General features: G+C 42.4%; 1 protein-coding gene across 1 annotated transcript in view; it reads left to right on the top strand.

The window, feature by feature from the left end:
- Nucleotides 1-18808, top strand: part of tlcd1 (TLC domain containing 1) — a 58387-nt gene that overhangs the window by 19300 nt on the left and 20279 nt on the right. The window contains exons 2-3 of the mRNA XM_078224835.1: nucleotides 1830-1912; nucleotides 18050-18132. Coding sequence (XP_078080961.1) covers nucleotides 1830-1912; nucleotides 18050-18132 — 166 coding nt within the window. The remainder of the gene's footprint in view (nucleotides 1-1829; nucleotides 1913-18049; nucleotides 18133-18808) is intronic.

Raw genomic sequence — 18808 nt, 5'->3', positions numbered from 1 at the left:
CTCTTAGTACTGATATTATCCTAGTACATTTTTTTTTTACAGCTTCTCCTTATAATATGGACTAGAACTGATCACAGTACTCCGAAGTGTGGTCTAACCAATGTTGTCCATAAGTTTTGCATTATGCTCTCTGCTTTTCAGTTCTGTCCATCTAGATGTGAACCTGGGTACTTTGTTTGCTTTTTAATAACCTTATTTGGCCTGGGGCGGCACGGTAGCACAGTGGCTAGCACTGCTGCTTCACAGCTCCAGGGTCCCGGGTTCGATTCCCGGCTCGGGTCACTGTCTGTGTGGAGTTTGCACATTCTCCTCGTGTCTGCGTGGGTTTCCTCCAGGTGCTCCGGTTTCCTCCCACAGTCCAAAGATGTGCGGGTTAGGTTGATTGGCCAGGTTAAAAAAATTGCCCCTTAGAGTCCTGAGATGCGTAGGTTAGAGGGATTAGCGGGTAAAAATATGTGGGGGTAGGGCCTGGGTGGGATTGTGGTCGGTGCAGACTCGATGGGCCGAATGGCCTCCTTCTGCACTGTAGGGTTTCTATGATTTCTATGATCTATGATGATATCAATAAATACCTAGGTATTTTGGATCATCTGTAACGTCCCACTACCACTGGATTTTAGGTTTGAAGTCACAGTGCTAACTAGCTTTATCTTCTAATGACATTTTTTTCAGAGTCTTGTAATATATCCATTTTTTGATATCATGAATGATAGAGAAAATGTCTGGGGGTGGGAAAATGCAAGAACAGTAAAAAAAAATCTTGCAATTATATGAATGTACATAGAGAATTGGAACCTGACCTAATTTGGATTTCCAAGAACATATTACTTAGATAAAATTGGGAATAGGTGTGCACAGTTCACAGTACAATACATGTTGAGTAACAGTGTGTTGAAAGGAGTCGTACGTGGAGCCTACACAAAAGATGAGATACAGAAAAAGAGAAGGGAATAAGCTTTTGGTGACAAATGCAGGAAAATTACCCTAGGTTTCCCAAGAAAATATGTACACAGGTGACCCTAGTAAAGTGGTGGACTAGTTACTGAAAAATTATGAGTTAAATTCTCCCTAATAGTCAGTTAAATTCAATAAATCTGGTTATTTTGTGGACTGGAAGAGCCCACAGAAAGAAAAAGATAGCTGTTAAAACTGTCCGAATGTCATTAAAAACCCAACTGGTGGGCAGCACAGTGGTTAGCACCGCTGCCTCACAGTGCCAGGGACCTGGGTTCGATTCCCGGCTTTGGTCACCGTCTGTGTGGAGTTTGCACCTTCTCCTCGTGTCTGCGTGGGTTTCGTCCGGGTGCTCTGGTTACCTCCCACAGTCCAAAAGACATGCTGGTTAGGTGCATTGGCCATGCTACATTCTCCCTCAGTGTACCCGAACAGGCTCCGGAGTGTGGCGACTAGGGGATTTTCACGGTAACTTCATTGCAGTGTTCATGTGACATTAATTAATAAATTTAAAACTTAACATCTTTCAGGGATGGACCTGTCGTCCTTGTCTGGTCTGACCTACCTGTGATTCCAGTCACACAATAGATACTGTCTAGTGAGGTCTCTGTTGCCTGCATTGCAAAAGCAAATAACGAAAAAAAAGAAATTGAAAGGTGCTTAAAAACAATTCTTTGTGAAGCATGAGCTCACAGAAGGAAACTTTCTGCGGTAATCAACACTGCATATTAATACAGGAGGTGCAGTCCTGAAGCAAGTGCAGTCGAGTTAAACTAACCAACTTGGAGCCCTGTGTTGCACACTGTAATACAACTTGGTTTCTGTGAAACAGATTTCAATAATATAACATGTCTCTATTTTTTTCTCTTTTGCAGTGTATACAACTCTCCTGAAATGTTAAGTGAAATTTTAACATTCCAAAGTCCCTTTTCATACTTGCTCGTCTGTGTTTCCACAGGTGAGAATCTCAGTCATAAAGAATGTCATAGACAGTGTGAAAAATAATGGTTTTTATCCACAGCTGGTTGCGTGTTCAAAGCTTGAGGCTATAATGTGTAGCATAGACACATGTCCCAGTTAGGAATCCTATAAGACTCCTTTATAATATTGTTATAACTTTTCAGTATTGTAATGGCAATGGTCATAGTGACTTGATGAAAATATTAGCATGGTAATTCTAAATAATTTGTCTACCGCATAACAAAATAACTTCACTATAAAATTAACTACAGATGATGCTGTGCTGCTGTGTGATAGTATCATAGTACTACTGCCCCTCTATATACCAGTGCCAGTTGCCACTACAAGCTCTGTGAAAACTCCCCACTAAATCTAAGGCAATCCTGTTTCTTACAAAAGAAAAAAATTCTAAAAATGTTTTGTTGAAATAAACTTATGTGGAAATGGGTCAGAAGAGGAAAACAAAGTTAATTCAATTTCCAATTTAATATTGGGAAGTCTTTTGTTTTCAACTGGCAGTCTTTCTGTTGTTTTGCAATTGTAATACTGCTGGAGCAAGATTCCCTCATGAAAGCCACACAAGCTTATAGGTTTGGCACCATGCAGCAAATACCAGTACTAACCACAGAAGAAGAAGAATAATGACTCCTCCCAGTGAAATGCAGCTGGAATCTTAGTTTGTGTTCAGTAGTGCACTCCTCTTAACTTATTCAAGTGAATTTTAAACAGGCAATGTAGCCCTCAAAAGAAGCTTTCAATTTTAGCATTGTCTTAATTGGATTCACACAACAGCTTGTACTTGGGGAGATGCTCTGGGTGTTTCCACCCCTTTTATATATCCCACTTATCCTTTTATATATCCCACTTATCCAAGCTCCAAGGTCATCAGCATAGTTCTTTCCAGCATCTGTAAATCTGCTGCCAGGATAAGGTCACTTGATTTTCTTATAGAATCATAGAATCCTAAGTGCAGAAAGAGGCCATTTGGCCATCGAGTCTGCACCGACCACAATTCCACCCAGCCCCTATCCCCATAACCCCCATGCATTTACTTAGCTAGTCCCCCTGACACTACAGGGCAATTTAGCATGGCCAATCCACCTAACACTCTTATCTTTGGGCTGTGGGAGGAAACCGGAGCATCCGGAGGAAACCCCACAGACATGGGGAGAATGTGCAAACTCCACACAGACAGTGACCCAAGCCGGGAATCGAACGCGGGTCCCTGGCACTGTGAGGCAGCAGTGCTAACTACTGTGCTGCCGTGCCACCCATTTTATACTATAAATGCCAGTAGACAATACATGGAAGCTAACCTGTCAGGACCCAAACTAAAAGAACAGTAGAAGAAAAGCTATTAAAGAAATCTGCCTGATATGCTTTCTGCAGAATTAAACCCATGCAGTTTCACTTTGAAATCAAATGGAATTTGAGGGTAAAGTGTGTTCAGTAAATTCTCCTTTTACACCTATGGCGAAACTATGTTGAATTAAATAAATATATAAGTTACCTGGGATGAATTGGGTAAAAAGACATGAAGTAGACAGCGAAGGAAGTTGGTGCTTGAGTGGAGCTTGTTTGAGTTGGCCTGAAGGCTTGCAGCATCATTTAGATCCTGCACTTCCCTTCATTCCGATGTTCTTATTTGTAGAAAAAAAATAACAATGTTTTTCACCACAAGGGAACTTGGGATCCAAATCACACATGGCTTATCCATGAATATAAATTTATTCGGGCATCAGTGACAACATTTATCTTTTAAGTGCTGTTTTTTGAAAATGAATAACAGGGTGATCATACGAGACCTTAAACTTGATGATAGAGAGGCTTTTTCTTTGCAATTGTTGCTGATGAGGTATGACAGTTTTTGACAGACTGGCTACACCATCATCAACTCAAAGCATAAATTTGAGCCAAGCACTAATATAGCACCTGTTCATTGGTAGGAAAAAATAGACTTGCACCTGTGATTGCTGTGTTTCCAGAACATTCAATTTAATTCCTCCTTTATAGCCCCATAACCATTCATCATCAGCCCGCAGTTTCAATATAGCCTTGGCTTATGATAACGTTCAGTTTATCCCCAAGACATCACAAGGTTTTGTGGCACTGTAAAATAAAAGTTGATTAGGATTCTTTTTAAATTTGTTCTTAGAAGTTTCTAGTATAGAGAAGACTAAAAAACATGAATTAAGTGGTGTCCACTAAAATTGTGTTAAATGCAGGGCTTATATATTTAGTGACAAATGTATCATTAAACCATGCTGAGCAGAAGGTTCCAGATGTAGTCCCAAACTGCTGAGGTTATCTGATCTCAGCCAGGGAAGAAGTTGGGGTACAACATTTGGTCTTGGCATTGGTGGTTGGATTGTTACATGTCTGCTGATTGATCACTGTCTAGGCCAAGGGATACTCCATTACAGCTCTTGTTGCTTCCTGTTCCTTCCCATTGGCATTTCCATTTCTCCCTCTCCTACTGACCAAAGCCCCTGTGCCTCTTATCCTTCTAGAGTCCCATCTCACACCATGTCTGCTCCATCCTAGTGCCATCTGCCATTACAACAACACAAAAAATGCTACAATTACGCAGCAGGTCAGGCAGCATCTGCAGAGACAAACTGAGTTAATGTTTCTGGTTGATGACCCAACTGAACAAAGAGTCTGATGAAGGGTCACTGTACTGCAACATTAACTCTGCTTCTCTCCACAGACGCCAATTACAACTCATTCCACTCCTAAAGTGCCATCTCAGTACTACTTCCTCCCCATCATAGTGCTATCTCCACTCGAGCACCAACTTCCTTCGCTATCTACTTCTAGTATCTTTTTACCCAATTTGTCCCATGTAACCTATATATTTAATTCAACGTAGTTTCTGCCACTCCATATACCAGTGCCGGTTGCCACTACAAGCTCTCTGTTAGTGAAAATTCCCCATGGCTCTTTCTAAATCTAAGGCAATCCTGTTTCCTACAAAAGAAAAAAATCTAAAAATGCTTTGTTGAAATAAACTTCTGTGGAAATGGGTCAGAAGGGGAAAAGCAAAATTGGAGAGGAAAAGAAAATGGGAGGAAATTATATAAAAAGATGCATTTTCTCTAGAAGAAAGCAGTTGATGCAAAAGAAATTGAGAAGACTAAAAGGGAAGAAATGCAGTATCACAGCTTGCTTTCTGTGCTTTCAGACAAAAGTAAATCATTGACAAAACTGCTTGAGCACAGAATGCCACAAATGACATGACACAAATAACTATTATTTTACAGATGAGGTAATGAATGCTCCTATAAATTTACATTTAACAGTTTCACTTTCATTTGTTCTCTTTGCTTACTGTACAGAAGGACAGTTTATAATAATATATTGAATCTTATCTGGGTTTTTTTAGATAACAAGTCCCTTTTAACTAATATAATTAACAATTTGTAATCAAGTAACCTTTTCAATTATGTCCCTTTCTGGGAATCTCATTAGTCAGTAGTGATGATCTGAAATTTTTAACTCAATGTTGGGTCCAGAAGGCTGTAAAGTGCCTCATTGTAAGAGCAGATGCTTTTTCTCAAACTTATTTTGAGCTTTGTTGAAACAGTATAGGGGCATGAGGACGGAGAGGTCAGAGTGGGAGTGGAGCAGAGAATTAAAGTGACAGACAACTGGAAGTTGGGCTATATTTGCAAACGGAACAGAGGTACTGCACAAAGCAGGCACCCCATCTCCTTGATGCAGAGGAGAATACAGCATACTAAATGAAAGGAATTAGAAGTGAATCTCTATTCACCAGGAAGGAATGTTTGGGACCTTGGATGACAAAGGGAGGAGGTAAGAGGTTAGGTGCAACCCTTGTGCTTTTGTTGGCAGAGTTGTTGAGAGTGACCAGACCAGGATCTGATGGAAGGAATGGTTCCTTTAGGGTGCTGAAAGGGGAAGAGAGTAGATGATGTGTTTGGTGGTACTATCATCCTGGGAGATGCAGAAATGGTAGGGGTCTGGAAAATAGAATGGACATGGAGGATGAGCCACTTACCCACAGTAGGAAGAAAGAAAGACCAATTAGAAATGTTGATTTGTAAGGTTGCATGGTCAGAACATTTGCAATGGAGAAACTGGGAGAATGGAATTCTTACAGGAAGCGGGATATGATGAAGTGTAGCATGATAGCTGTGGGAGGCAGTGAGTTTATAGTGGAATAAAATCAGAAAGTGCTGGATAAACTCAGCAGGTCTGGCAGCATCTGTGGAAAGAGAAACAGAGTTAATGTTTCAAGTCCATATGACCTTTCTATTATTTGAGATTTTGTAGTAGATATTAGTGGATAGCCTATCCCTAGGAACAAGGAAAGAGTCAGAGATGGGCCATGTGAAGGCAAAAGATGGAGGAAAATTGGAAGCAAATGGGATTAAATTTTCCAGTTCAAGGTGAGAGGAGGAAATGGCATTGATATTGTCATCAAAGCACCAGAAAAAATGTGGGAGAGGACTTGAGTAGAACCATCACAAAGAATGTTCCACATATCACAAAAAAAGACAGGGATAACTGGAATCCATATATAGCATCACCTTTAATTTGGGAAGTGAATGGAGTTAAATGAGAAGTTGTTCAATGTGAGGACAAGTTTAACCAGATGGAAAAAAAGGTGGTGGCTGGGGAATGATTGGGCCTCCATTCAGTGAAGAAGTAGGGATCTCTTGAACCATCCTGCTGAGGGATGGGGGTACAGAAAAATGAAACCCTGCTGAAAAGGAGACATTTGGACCAGGAAACCAGAAACTGCTAAAGGGGTGGACAGCATTGGAAGATTTGTGATTGAAAGAGGAAAGAGACTGGTCAAGGGAAAAAAATGGAGTTGTGATAGGAAGAAATTGTTTCTGTGGAGCATGAATAGGCTGAAATTGTGGGTCTACCAGGGCAATACTATTGATGGATCTTAAGAAGGTAGAAGCAGACTATATGGGGTTGAGGGCTTGCAAGAAATGTGTCACTAATTTATGGAAGCTTAATGACATCTGGTAACCACATGACCATTATAATGAATAATCTCACAAAGACAAAGAATCATCATAGAATAGTCTCAGTTGATTTTCCTTGGATTATATGTAAAATGTAATTCAAATTGTGTTAACAGAGCCTTCGAATGCAGGGAATATATTAGAATGTAGGAAATAGGAGCCCTTCAAGTCTGTTCAGTCATTCGATAAGACCATGGTTGATCATGTACTTCCACTCCACTATCCCACACTGTCTTTGCACCCATTAACACCCAAACATTTATCAATCCCTGTCCTGAATGTATTCAATGACACCTACATCTCTGGGGTAGGTAGTTCCCAAGGTTCACAACCCTTTGAGTGATCTCAGTCCTAAATGATCAGACCTTTATTCTGAGACTGTGACCCCTCGTTCTAGACACCCCAACCAAGAGAAGCATCTACCTTGTCAAATCCCTTAATAGTTGTGTATGTTTCAATGAGATCACTTTTCATTCTTAATTCTAGAGAGCATAGGCTTATGTTATGATAGTACGTTATTGCTATAGATATATATGGGGACTGTTTTAAAGTTTAGTTTTCTGCAGGTGGTCTGTATGTCTGAAAGAATACAGCTCAAATGCCGGGGGAGCAGGATAACCCCTGATTTTAGCCATGTAGTGTTTACTTAGGAGAGAGCTAATAGACCTTTGTTTACAAAAAGGCCCCTAGGGCTTTTAATTAAAGGAATGGAAGGTGGGTTTAGATATGCAGGGTAATGTGATAATATGGGTAATGAGAGGAGCTAGGTATGTAGCAGAGGCAGCTTTCGGTTCTGACTGGGGTTTGTTTAAAATCCGAGGCCTGCAAGCTGCTCTCTCCACAAAATCTCTCTGAAAACTTCAAGACTGTGTACACTCACTACAGCAAGTATATTTATGGTTACTAACTGAAGAATGTTGTTTATTTGGAACTGAAACAGTGATAAGTTTAAAAATTAGAGTTGTTTATTTTCATGTGTAAATATTGTTCAATGGGTAATAGTTAAGCTGCTTTATTTGTTAGAGTTATAGTTAAACAGTGTTAGTAAATAAAGTTTATTTTACCTAGAAAAAAATCCCGAATTTGTCAGCAGAATTACTGCTGGAGCGAAATATCCTATCCTCACGTTTATGCCAAAATAGAAAAATTATTGGTCTGTTCTGGCTTCCGAATGTAATTTGGGATTTGGTCCAGGGCCCTAAACTTAGTCGACTCAATCTTTCCTCGACTCAGTTCTCTCAATCTGGTCATGTTTCTTCATTATTGTTGGGTTAAAATCCTGAAATTTCCTAATTTGAACAAATGGAGGAGGAGACTCCACAAATATCCCCAACCTTAATGATGCAGGAGCCCAGCACGTTAATGCAAAAGATAAGGCTGAAGCATTCACAGCAATTTTCAGCCAGAAGTGCTGAGTAGATGGTCCATCTCGGCCTCCTCCAGTGGTCACAGATGCCAGTCTTCAGCCAATTCGATTCACTGCACATGATATCAAGAAACGGTAGGAGGCACTTGATACAGCAAAGGCAATGGGCCCTGATAACACTCCGGCAATGGTACTGAAGACTTGTGCTCCAGAACTTGCCGCTCTCCTAGCCAAGCTCTTCCAGTACAGTTACGACACTGGAATTTTCCACAATGTGGAAAATTGCCCAGGTATGTCCTGTACACAAAAAGGAGGACAAATCCAACCTGGCCAATTACCACCCAATCAGTCTACTTTCGATCATCAGTAAAGTGATGGAAGGGTTCATGAACTGTGCTATCAAGCAGCACCTGCTCAGCAATATCCTGCTCAGTGACGCCCAATTTGAGTTCCACCAGGGTCACTCAGCTCCTGACTTCATTACAGCCTTGGTTCAAACATGCACAAAAGAGCTGAATCCCAGAGGTGAGAGTGACAGCCCTTGACACTAAGGCCACATTCGACCGAGTGTGGCATCAAGGAGCCTTAGCAAAACTGTAATCAATGGGTATCGGAGGGCAAACTCTCCGCTCATTGGAGTCATACCTGGTACATAGGAAGATGGTTGTGGTTGTGGAGGGTCAATCATCTCAGCTCCAGGAAATCTCTGTAGGAGTTCCTCAGGGTGGTGTCCAAGGCCCAACAATCTTCAGCTGCTTCATCAATGACCTTCCCTCCGTCATGAGGTCAGAAGTAGGGAAGTTCACCGATGATTGCACAATGTTCAGCACCATTCGCGACTCCTCAGTTGCTGAAGCAGTCCGTGTTCAAATGCAACAAAATCTGGACAATATCCAGGCTTGGGCTGACAAGTGGCAAGTAACATTCGTGCCACACAAATGCCAGACAATAGCCATCACCAATAAGAGACACTCTAACCACCGCCACTTGACATTCAATGGTGTTACCATCACTGAATCCCCACTGTCAACATCCTTGGCGTTACCATTGACCAGAAACTCAACTGGACTCACCACATAAACACAGTGGCTACAAGATCAGGTCAGAGGCTAGGAATACTGTGGTGAGTAACTCACCTCCTGACTCCCCAAAGCCTATCCACCATCTACAAGGCACAAGTCAGGAGTGTGATGGAATACTCCCCACTTGCCTGGATGGCCAACAACACTCAAGAAGCTTGACACCATCCAGGACAAAGAAGCCCACTTGATTGGCACCACATCTACAACCATCCACTCCCTCCGTCACCGACGCTCAGTAGCAGCAGTGTGTACTATCTACAAGATGCACTGCAGCAATTCACCAAAGACCCTTAGACAGCACCTTCCAAACCCACGACCACTTCCACCTAGAAGGACAAGGGCAGCAGATACTTGGGAACACCACCTGCAAGTTCTCCTCCAAGCCACTCACCATCCTGACTTGGAAATATATCGCCATTCCTTTGCAATCGTTGGAATTCCCTCCCTAATGACACGTGGACTGCAGCGATTCAAGAAGATGGCTCACCATCACCTTCTCGAGGGCAGCTAGGGATGGACAATAAATGCTGGCCAGCCAGCGACACCCGTTGCCCATGAATGAATAAAAGAAATGGCCCAAGTAAATCACCATTCTTGAAAGGCAACAAGAATAGGCCATAAATGTAGCCCTACCAACATTACCCCACATCACAACAACTAAAATGACCCTGGTAATTGAGCACAGTTGCTTTGATTTTAGGTTAAGATTGCCTTTTGAACCACTTCGCAAGTGAGCAGCTTTGGATAAAGGTTCACAGAATAGTATTTATCAAAGGCATTAATATTAATCAAATGTAATGCCTCAAAAGCAAATCCTAAAACATCCCTATTAATGTTAACTCATGAAGATAGATGTGTCATAAACTGGCCTTTTTAGACATAAAGATAAAACATTCCAAGGCCCTTAGCTTTATGAAGTGGTAACCTGGAGTTTTATTATTAGAAACTAACAATTATCTTGCTTTCTAATGTAATCCTATGAAATGTAAAAGCAGTAAGTTTTTCCCAGAAAATGTGAGTCTTCAATCATTAATGATAATATCAGCTTTGAGGCTTGGATGAAATAAACATTGCAAATATATTTTTGTTGGCATATCATAATGCGTGACTGTAAAATCCTACACCATGAAACAAATGTCATCCATTTGGTGCTGAATATTTTGAGGATATTTGCTATGTTGATCACCACAGGGGAAGATCTCTATTTGACAGTTTGCTTCTCTTAACAACTAAACCATCTGTGCCAGATCATGGAAAGTGACGTTAAACTCAACACAGCAGGGCCGGAAGAAACTGCTTGGCTTTAGGGATTTTACATTCGCTAAATGAATAAATAAACTGACGTTCTGGGACAGTGAGTCCAGTTAATGGAGAATTAGGTAGAAAAAGGGATCTGTTTTTGGCCATTTATAGCCCTAATAGGAGTTGCTCGTGAAAAGCAAACAAATTATATTATGCAGAAATTATATAATGTACTTCAGGAAGCTCACAATACTTGCTGACTGTGGAGTTTTATGAACTAATCACAGCAAAGCCACAATTAAGTACCACGTTTAGCATCTACCCAGCCTGAAAATCATCAAATCTTTATGTGAAGGAAGTTGATCTTCAACTCTGTTGTAAAGATTGGCTCAAAACCATAAATAAAATTATTTTCCACAAATACTAATTCACGAATTGTAATAGAAACACTAATTAGATCAAGAAACGTATCTACAATGTGGGGGGTGGGGAGAATAGATGAAGCAGAAGTTGGCCTTCCTCTGAAGGGTGTGTAAACTTGTTCTTGTAATAGTCCTGCGCCTCTTCGAACCATTTCCCAAAGAGGAGCTTCTTTTCGTACAGAAATGGGGTAAATGCTTCCCAAAACCTTTTTGTGCAAGCACAACCGAATCAAAAAGCCAGTGTATGGGTTAATTGGATCTTCCAGAATTATGGTTTTGGAAAGCATTCAGCCAGACTTAATTCCTCAGCATAAGCAAAATCCTGAAGATGCTGGAATCTGAAACAAGAACAGAGGATGTTAGAAAAACTCAGCGGGTCTGGCATCATCCATTAGGAGAGAAAGCTGAGTTTGCTTTCTTGTTTTAATCCCTTGGAAATTCTGTTCTTGAATTTCCTCAATTAGTTGCCAATCTGAACTATTAATGTGGCAATAAACAATCACTGAGATTCTGCCAGTTGTTGGTCTGGGAATGTCGGGATATGAGACCTCCTATTTTACTTGTCTGATTCACAACAAGCCCAATCTTAAGATGCATGATTTTAAGCAGAGTCCGTGCCATCGACAGGCATTGAAATACGCAAGCAAAATCTCACTCTGAACATCCTTGATGATGCACACACCACCCATATTAAATCATTCCATGCTTGGAAAACAAATCTGCCCTAATTTTGAGCATCTCCAAAAGATATGTTGTTGGTGAGAGGAAAGTTAAACAGGAGAATTATGCTAGGGAACCTAGGCCAGACAAGAGATTAGGACCAAGTCAGAAGCTGATCATCTCGCTTCCAATTTGTGCTTAAAAATCAACCAGACACCCAAGCATCGTGTAGAACAATCATACCAGACTGGGTATTGGTTACGAGGAAACTGAGAAACATTCTGTTGGAGAGTCCATGACAAAATGGAGTTTGACATTGGAAAGAAACTTGTGTCTGTGCTTCCCCTGAGTAAGCTACAGTAATCACAGCAGATGGAGAGATTTATTTGCCAAATACTCCAATCATATTGAATAACCATGACAATGTTATTTGACCCAGACCAACCCAATGGCTGAAAATCACCACTGGAAACTTTTGGTAGGTCAGCGTTATGAATTAAGACTTTTAAACTTAGTGTGTACATACCATTGTGTACCAATGTAACTCACCAACAAAGGCTAAAACAGATTACATTTGCTCCCATTTTTAGAATGAAAATTGTAGATATTTTCTATTTGTTTTACATTGTTTTTGCTCCCATTGCCGTTCCTCAGCCAGTCATATTTTCAGCATTCTTCTTGAAGGCGTAGCTTAACCTCAGCAAGCTGATGACAATATCAGATACATTTCCACAAAGCCAAGTATCACTAAGATAATGTTTCTCCCAGAATTGCCAAGCTTGATAAATTGTTATTCAAGAATGATTGAAATATGCCACAAGACTCACTATTTGTTTCCAGTGCCTTACCAAAAGACCTTCTTGTTCCCCCACAGTTAGTGTTAGCAGTTTGTTTGACTGGGAGATGGAGATGTCGCCTTATCCTGCTATGACTCAATATTCGTACTTGTGTTCTGCCATGTCTAGACCCAGCTAACACCTGATGTTCCCTCTAATATTTCTTTGTGGTGTGCAGCTTCTTTATTGCAATGCACAGTACATTCCAAAATGCTTTGTGCTTGTGTATCTGCATAGCTACATAGCACAGAGGAAACACTGGCTGCCAATTCTGTGCAACACCGAGGGAGTGCTGCAGTAACCAGAATGCTGCTTTCAGAGGAAACATTAAACCCAGGCACTGACTGCCAATTAAGCAGATGTAAGAGATTCCTTAGTACTTTTTTTAAAAAGAAAGAGCTGGAATTTCTCTTGATGCGATAGACAATATTTCCCTCTCAAACAACATCACCAAAAAGTTATTTTTTAAAATTATTTTGAGATGTGGCGGAGATGTAGGACAGCATTTATTGTCCATCTCCAATTGCCCTTGGGAAGGTCTCTGTGAGCCGCCTTCTCGAACTTTTGCAGTCCATGTGGTATAGATACAGCCACAGTGCTGTTAGAGAAGGAATTACAGGATTTTGACGAAGGGACAGTGAAGGAACAGTGATGTAGTTCAGGATAGGATGGTGTGTGGCTAGGAGGGGATCTTTCAGGTAGTGAAGTTCCCATGCATCATGCCGTTCTTGGTGGTAGTGGTCATGGGTTTGGAAGATGCTGTCAACGGAGCTTGGTAAGTTTCTGCAGTATATCTTGTAAATGATACTGTTGTACTGTACATTGGTGGTGGAGGGAGTGAATGTTGAAGTTGGCAGATCGGGTGCCAATCAGGCAGGCTGCTTTGTCCTGGATGGTGTCAAGCAGAGTGTTGTTGGAGCTGCACAGACAAGTGGAGAGTATACCATCACACTCATGACTTGTGCCTTGTAGATGGTGGACAGGCTTTGGGGGTCAGGTTACTTGCCACAGGATTCCCAGCCTCAGACCTGCTCTGTAGCCATTGTATTTGTTTAAGTGGCTAGTCCAGTTCAGTTTCTGGTCAATGGTAGCCCCCAGGATGTTTGATAGTGGAGGATTCAGTGATGGGAATGTGGTTCAATTTTGAGGGGAGATGGTTTGGTTCTCTCTGTTGGAGGTGGTCATTGCCTAGCACTTGTGTAATGCCAATTTTACTTGCCAATTATCAGCCCAAGCCTGAATGTTGTCCTGATCTTGTTGCATATGGACATGGGCTGCTTCAGTATCTGAGGAAATGCAAACGGTACTGAGCACTTTGCAATTAGTAGCAAACTTTCCCACATCTGACTATGATGGAGGGAAGGTCATTCAGGAAACAACTGAAGATGGGCCTAGGACACTACCCAGGGGAACCCCTGCATCAATGTCCCCGAGCTGAGATGATTGACCTCCAACAACCGCAACTGTCTTTGTGCTAGATACCCCTCCAAACCAATGGAGAGTTTTCCCGCTCATTCCCATTGACTCCAGTTTTGCTAACGCTCCTTAATGCCACACTTGGTCAAATACTACCTTGGTGTCAAGGACAGTCACTCTCACCTGACCTCTTTTCAGCTTTTGCATGCATGTTTGGACCAAAGCTGTAATGAAATCAGGAGTTGAGTCACCGTGGCAGATCCAAACTGAGCATCAGTGAGTAGGATATCACTGGAAAGGAATAAACTCATTAACGATAGTCAGCATGGTTTTGTGAGAGGGAGGTCATGCCTCACTAACCTGGTGGAGTTTTTGAAGAAGTGACTAGAATGGCTGACGAAGGAAGGGCCGTGGATGTCGTTTATATGGACTTTAGTAAAGCGTTTGACAAAGTCCCTCATGGTAGGTTGGTGCAAAAGGCTGGATCTCATGGAATTAAGGGGGAGGTGGCTAGATGGGTGGAGAACTGGCTTGGTCACAGAAGACAGAGGGTGGTAGTGGAAGGGTCTTTTTCCGGCTGGATGCCTGTGACTAGTGGTGTTCCGCAGGGCTCTGTTGGGTCCTCTGCTGTTTGTGATTGATATAAACGATCTGGAAGAAGGTGTAACTGGGGTGATCAGTAAGTTTGCGGATGACACGAAAATGGCTGGACTTGCAGATAGTGAGGAACATTGTCAGAGGCTACAGAAGGATATAGATAGGCTGGAAATTTGGGCAAAGAAATGGCAGATGGAGTTCAATCCAGATAAATGCGAAGTGATGCATTTTGGTAGAACTAACTTGGGGGGGAGCTATATGATAAATGGCAGAACCATAAAGGGTGTAGATACGCAGAGGGACCTGGGTGTGCAAGTCCACAGATCCTTGAAGGTGACGTCACAGGTGGAGAAGGTAGTGAATAAGGCATATGGCATGCTTGCCTTTATAGGACGGGGCATAGAGTATACAAGTTGGGGTCTGATGTTGCAGTTGTATAGAACGTTGGTTCGGCCGCATTTGGAATACTGCGCCCAGTTCTGGTCGCCACACTACCAGAAGGACGTGGAGGCTTTAGAGAGAGTGCAGAGGAGGTTTACCAGGATGTTGCTTGGTATGGAAGGGCTTAGTTATGAGGAGAGATTGGGTAAACTGGGGTTGTTCTCACTGCAAATACGGAGGATGAGGGGTGACCTAATAGAGGTGTATAAAATTATGAAAGGCATAGATAGGGTGAACGGTGGGAAGCTTTTTCCCAGATCGGTGGTGACGTTCACGAGGGGTCATAGGTTCAAGGTGAAGTGGGGGGAGGTTTAACACGGATATCAGAAGGACATATTTTACAGAGAGGGTGGTGGGGGCCTGGAATGCGCTGCCGGGCAAGGTGGTGGAGGCAGACACACTGGGAACATTTAAGACTTATCTAGATAGCCACATGAACGGAGTGGGAATGGAGGGATACAAAAGAATGGTCTAGTTTGGACCAGGGAGCGGCGCGGGCTTGGAGGGCCGAAGGGCCTGTTCCTGTGCTGTATTGTTCTTTGTTCTTTGTCCCAGTTAATTGTTTAATTGCTCAATACCATTCATGACTTGACATGGCAGGACTCAAATCCGATCTGATGATTGTGGTTTGCTTGGCTTTGTCATATGCTCCTCGCGCTGTTTGGCATGCAAGTACTTCTGCATTTAGCTTCACCAGGTTGACACCACACTTTTAGGTGTGCATGTTGCTGCTTCTGGCATGCTCCACTTCACTCTTCTTTGAACTATAGTATTTCCCTGGCTTGATGGTAATGGCAGAGTGGGGGGTATGTTGAGTCATGAGGTTGCAGACTGGTTGATTACAATTCTGCTGCTGCTGATCCATAGTGCCTCATGGATGCTCAGTTTTGAGTTGCTCGATCTGTTCTATCTCATTTAGACGGTGGACAGTATCCTCAATGTGAAAATGGGACTTGTTTGCACAAGGAGTCTGCATTGATCACTCCTAATAATGTGATGGACAGATGTATCTGCAACAGATAGATTAGTGAGAACAATATCAAGTAGTTTTTTTCCCTCTTGTTGGTTCACTTACCAACTACTGCAGACCTCAACTTTAGACCTCAAGCTGCTTTGTCAGTAGTGGTGCCATTGAGCCACTCTTGGTGATGGGCATTGAAGTCCTCCACCCAGAGTACATTTCTGTTCCTTTGCCATCCTCCAAATGAATTTGGAGTCGAAAGCAATACTGTTTCATCAGCTGAGAGCAGGGGTGTGGGCTGTTGCAATAGGTGATAATCAGCGAAGGTTTCCTTACCCATGTTTGACCTGATGGCATAAAACTTTAAAGAAACTCCCTCCCGACTGAATACCGCTGTACTTGTCCAGTGGTTCTATCCTGCCAGTGGGATGGTACTGGTGGTGTTTGGGACATTGCCTGTTAGGTACAATGGCATGAGTATGACAATGTCAGGATCTTACTTGAGTAGTCTGTGGAACAGCCTTCCCAATTATGACACAAGCCCCCAGATGTTGTTGTTTCCATTGCCTAGGTCATTGCTGGGTGGTCCATTCGGTTTCATTCATTTTAGACTTCATAGCAGTTTGATACAACTGCGTAGCTTGCTAGGTCATTTCAGAGAGCATTTAAGAGTCAACCACACTGCGGTGGGTCTGGCATCACATGTAAGGTAAGGACGAAAGATTTCCTTCCCTGAGGGGCATTAGTGAACTAGATGGGTTTTTATGACAATGGACTCGTGGACGGAATTTTAATGCCTCACTTGACCCGAGACTGGAAAATCCTGCCCAAGGTCAATGGAGCTTCCCATTGTCCACTCTCGCTCGCTCCGATTCCTGTGGCAGGCGGTGCGGTAGAATACCGGCGGTGGTCACTATTGCTTTTAATTCCAGATTTATAAATTTCACCAGTTGGCATGGTGGGATTTGAACCCATGGTCCCAGAACATTAGCCTAGGCCTTGGATTGTTACCAGTGCATCACTGCCTCCTCCATAAAGCTAGTCATTTTACTATTGTTGATTGTGGGACCTGTGCACATTGGCTGCTGTGTTTGCCTGGAAAAACAAGTCACTGGCACTGAAGTACTTGTGAACTTCCTGTAGGAAGAATAATCTTCATTTACTCACTTGCTCCAATTCAGGGGCGCAGTGAGTCGGAGCCTATCCCGACAGACACTGGGTGCTACACCCAGGACAAGACACCAGGGCTCTCACTCACACAAACAGAGGGGCAATTTACTGTGGCCAATCCACCTAACCTGCATGTCTTTGGACTGTCGAAGGAAACCGGAATACCCTGTGAAAACCCATGTAGACATGGGGAACATGCAAACTCCACACAGACACCCGAGGCCAGAATTGAACCTGGGTCTCTGGAGCTGTGAGACAGCAGGGCTAACCAGTGTCATCCCCATGGTCAAAAAAACAGGGCTATACAATTGCAAGTTTGTTTTTCAGAAATCTGGCTCAAATGTAATTGAATGCAGAATAGGAAAACTCCAGAAACAGCCTTAATGCAAAGTGCACAAAAAAATGTGCATCAAGTAAAATGGGGAGATTTCAACGATTACTGTAACTGAAGTTTCACGGGGCTCTCCCCTCTGATTTGAATCCTTCCTCCTTTTTTCCTCAAAGGCTGTGAATCCTGTACAATGGTGATTGCTCCAACAACAGCCTGTGCAGTGAACACTGGAATATCATTCGAACACAGGAGCCAAGGCAATCCTGTTTTTACCGTTGTGAACTTCCAGTAAAGTCACTGGAACAAAAACCCTAGCAATTTCCACTCCCCCTTCTCCCTCCCTGAGAATATGGAGACCAGCTGTAGCAAACTGTACTCCACCCTGATCAGCTAACTCAGCACAGGTTCAAGCCCGGGGCATCCTGGCCTTCTGATCACACAGCAGCTGGTGACTGAGCCACCATGTGGGTGGGAAACATGTTTTTTTGCATCTATTTTCTTAAACCATTAAAGTATCTCGTGATCCATCTATTTGAATAAGTACGTTACAGTTCTAGTCCTCTGTAACTTTTAAATAAATTAATAGCTTTTTGACCTGTTCCTTCTAGGTTATTTCATTCAAGATGTGGCTGATATCGTCATGAATGGCCAATCTAGAGCATCATGGGAGTTCCTAGTGCACCATGTGTTGGTAATTATATCGTGTAACTTGCATACCACAGATCAATTATTAAGTTAGAATTTGTACCTTTTGAAATAAATTATGCTGGAAGAGTAAATCAGTTCTGTGGAAGCTCTAATACTCGGTTTTAGTCTGCATTAACTTTCTGTCGCTTGTGCACACATGCTCAATATTGAGAAAGCATCAGTTGTTATAGCAACTGACAGCAGTATCTGCTATTGCAACACAGGGGCTAATTTTATGAGTCACACTCGGTGGGGAACCATGCCTTCCAAAAGTAAGTATCCAAAATCAGGGAGTGTGCTGAATGCAATTTTTCAACTATTCATTTTACCATCTCTTCCAACAATGTCGTTTCTGTTCCTTTGTCTTCCTGCACTGTGTTTACTTGTGTCTATCTTTCAGTCCAGCCCCCAACCCCCCCCCCACTCCAGGTTTTACAATTTCACTCTCCACACTATCCCCGATTGGTCCCTCTCTCTTCTTTCCCACTCTCAATATGGTTTCTTTCCTTTGCCCTCTCACTGGTTTCTCTTCCATGTTGTTTTTTTATTTAATCAAAGTCTTTATCATTTATTTTTGATACACCCTTTCCCTGCTATTTGCTGCGGTGTCTCCACTATTGCTTGAGGCGTGGACTACTGGAGGAGGGAGTGGGCTGCAGCGCAAAAACATAAAAATTAGG

The sequence above is a fragment of the Mustelus asterias genome, chromosome 12 (assembly GCF_964213995.1).
Source record: "Mustelus asterias chromosome 12, sMusAst1.hap1.1, whole genome shotgun sequence".
In the NCBI taxonomy this organism is placed as follows: Eukaryota; Metazoa; Chordata; class Chondrichthyes; order Carcharhiniformes; family Triakidae; genus Mustelus; species Mustelus asterias.
The sequence above is the reverse complement of the archived record's forward strand: the minus strand, read 5'-3'. Positions and strand labels throughout refer to the sequence as shown.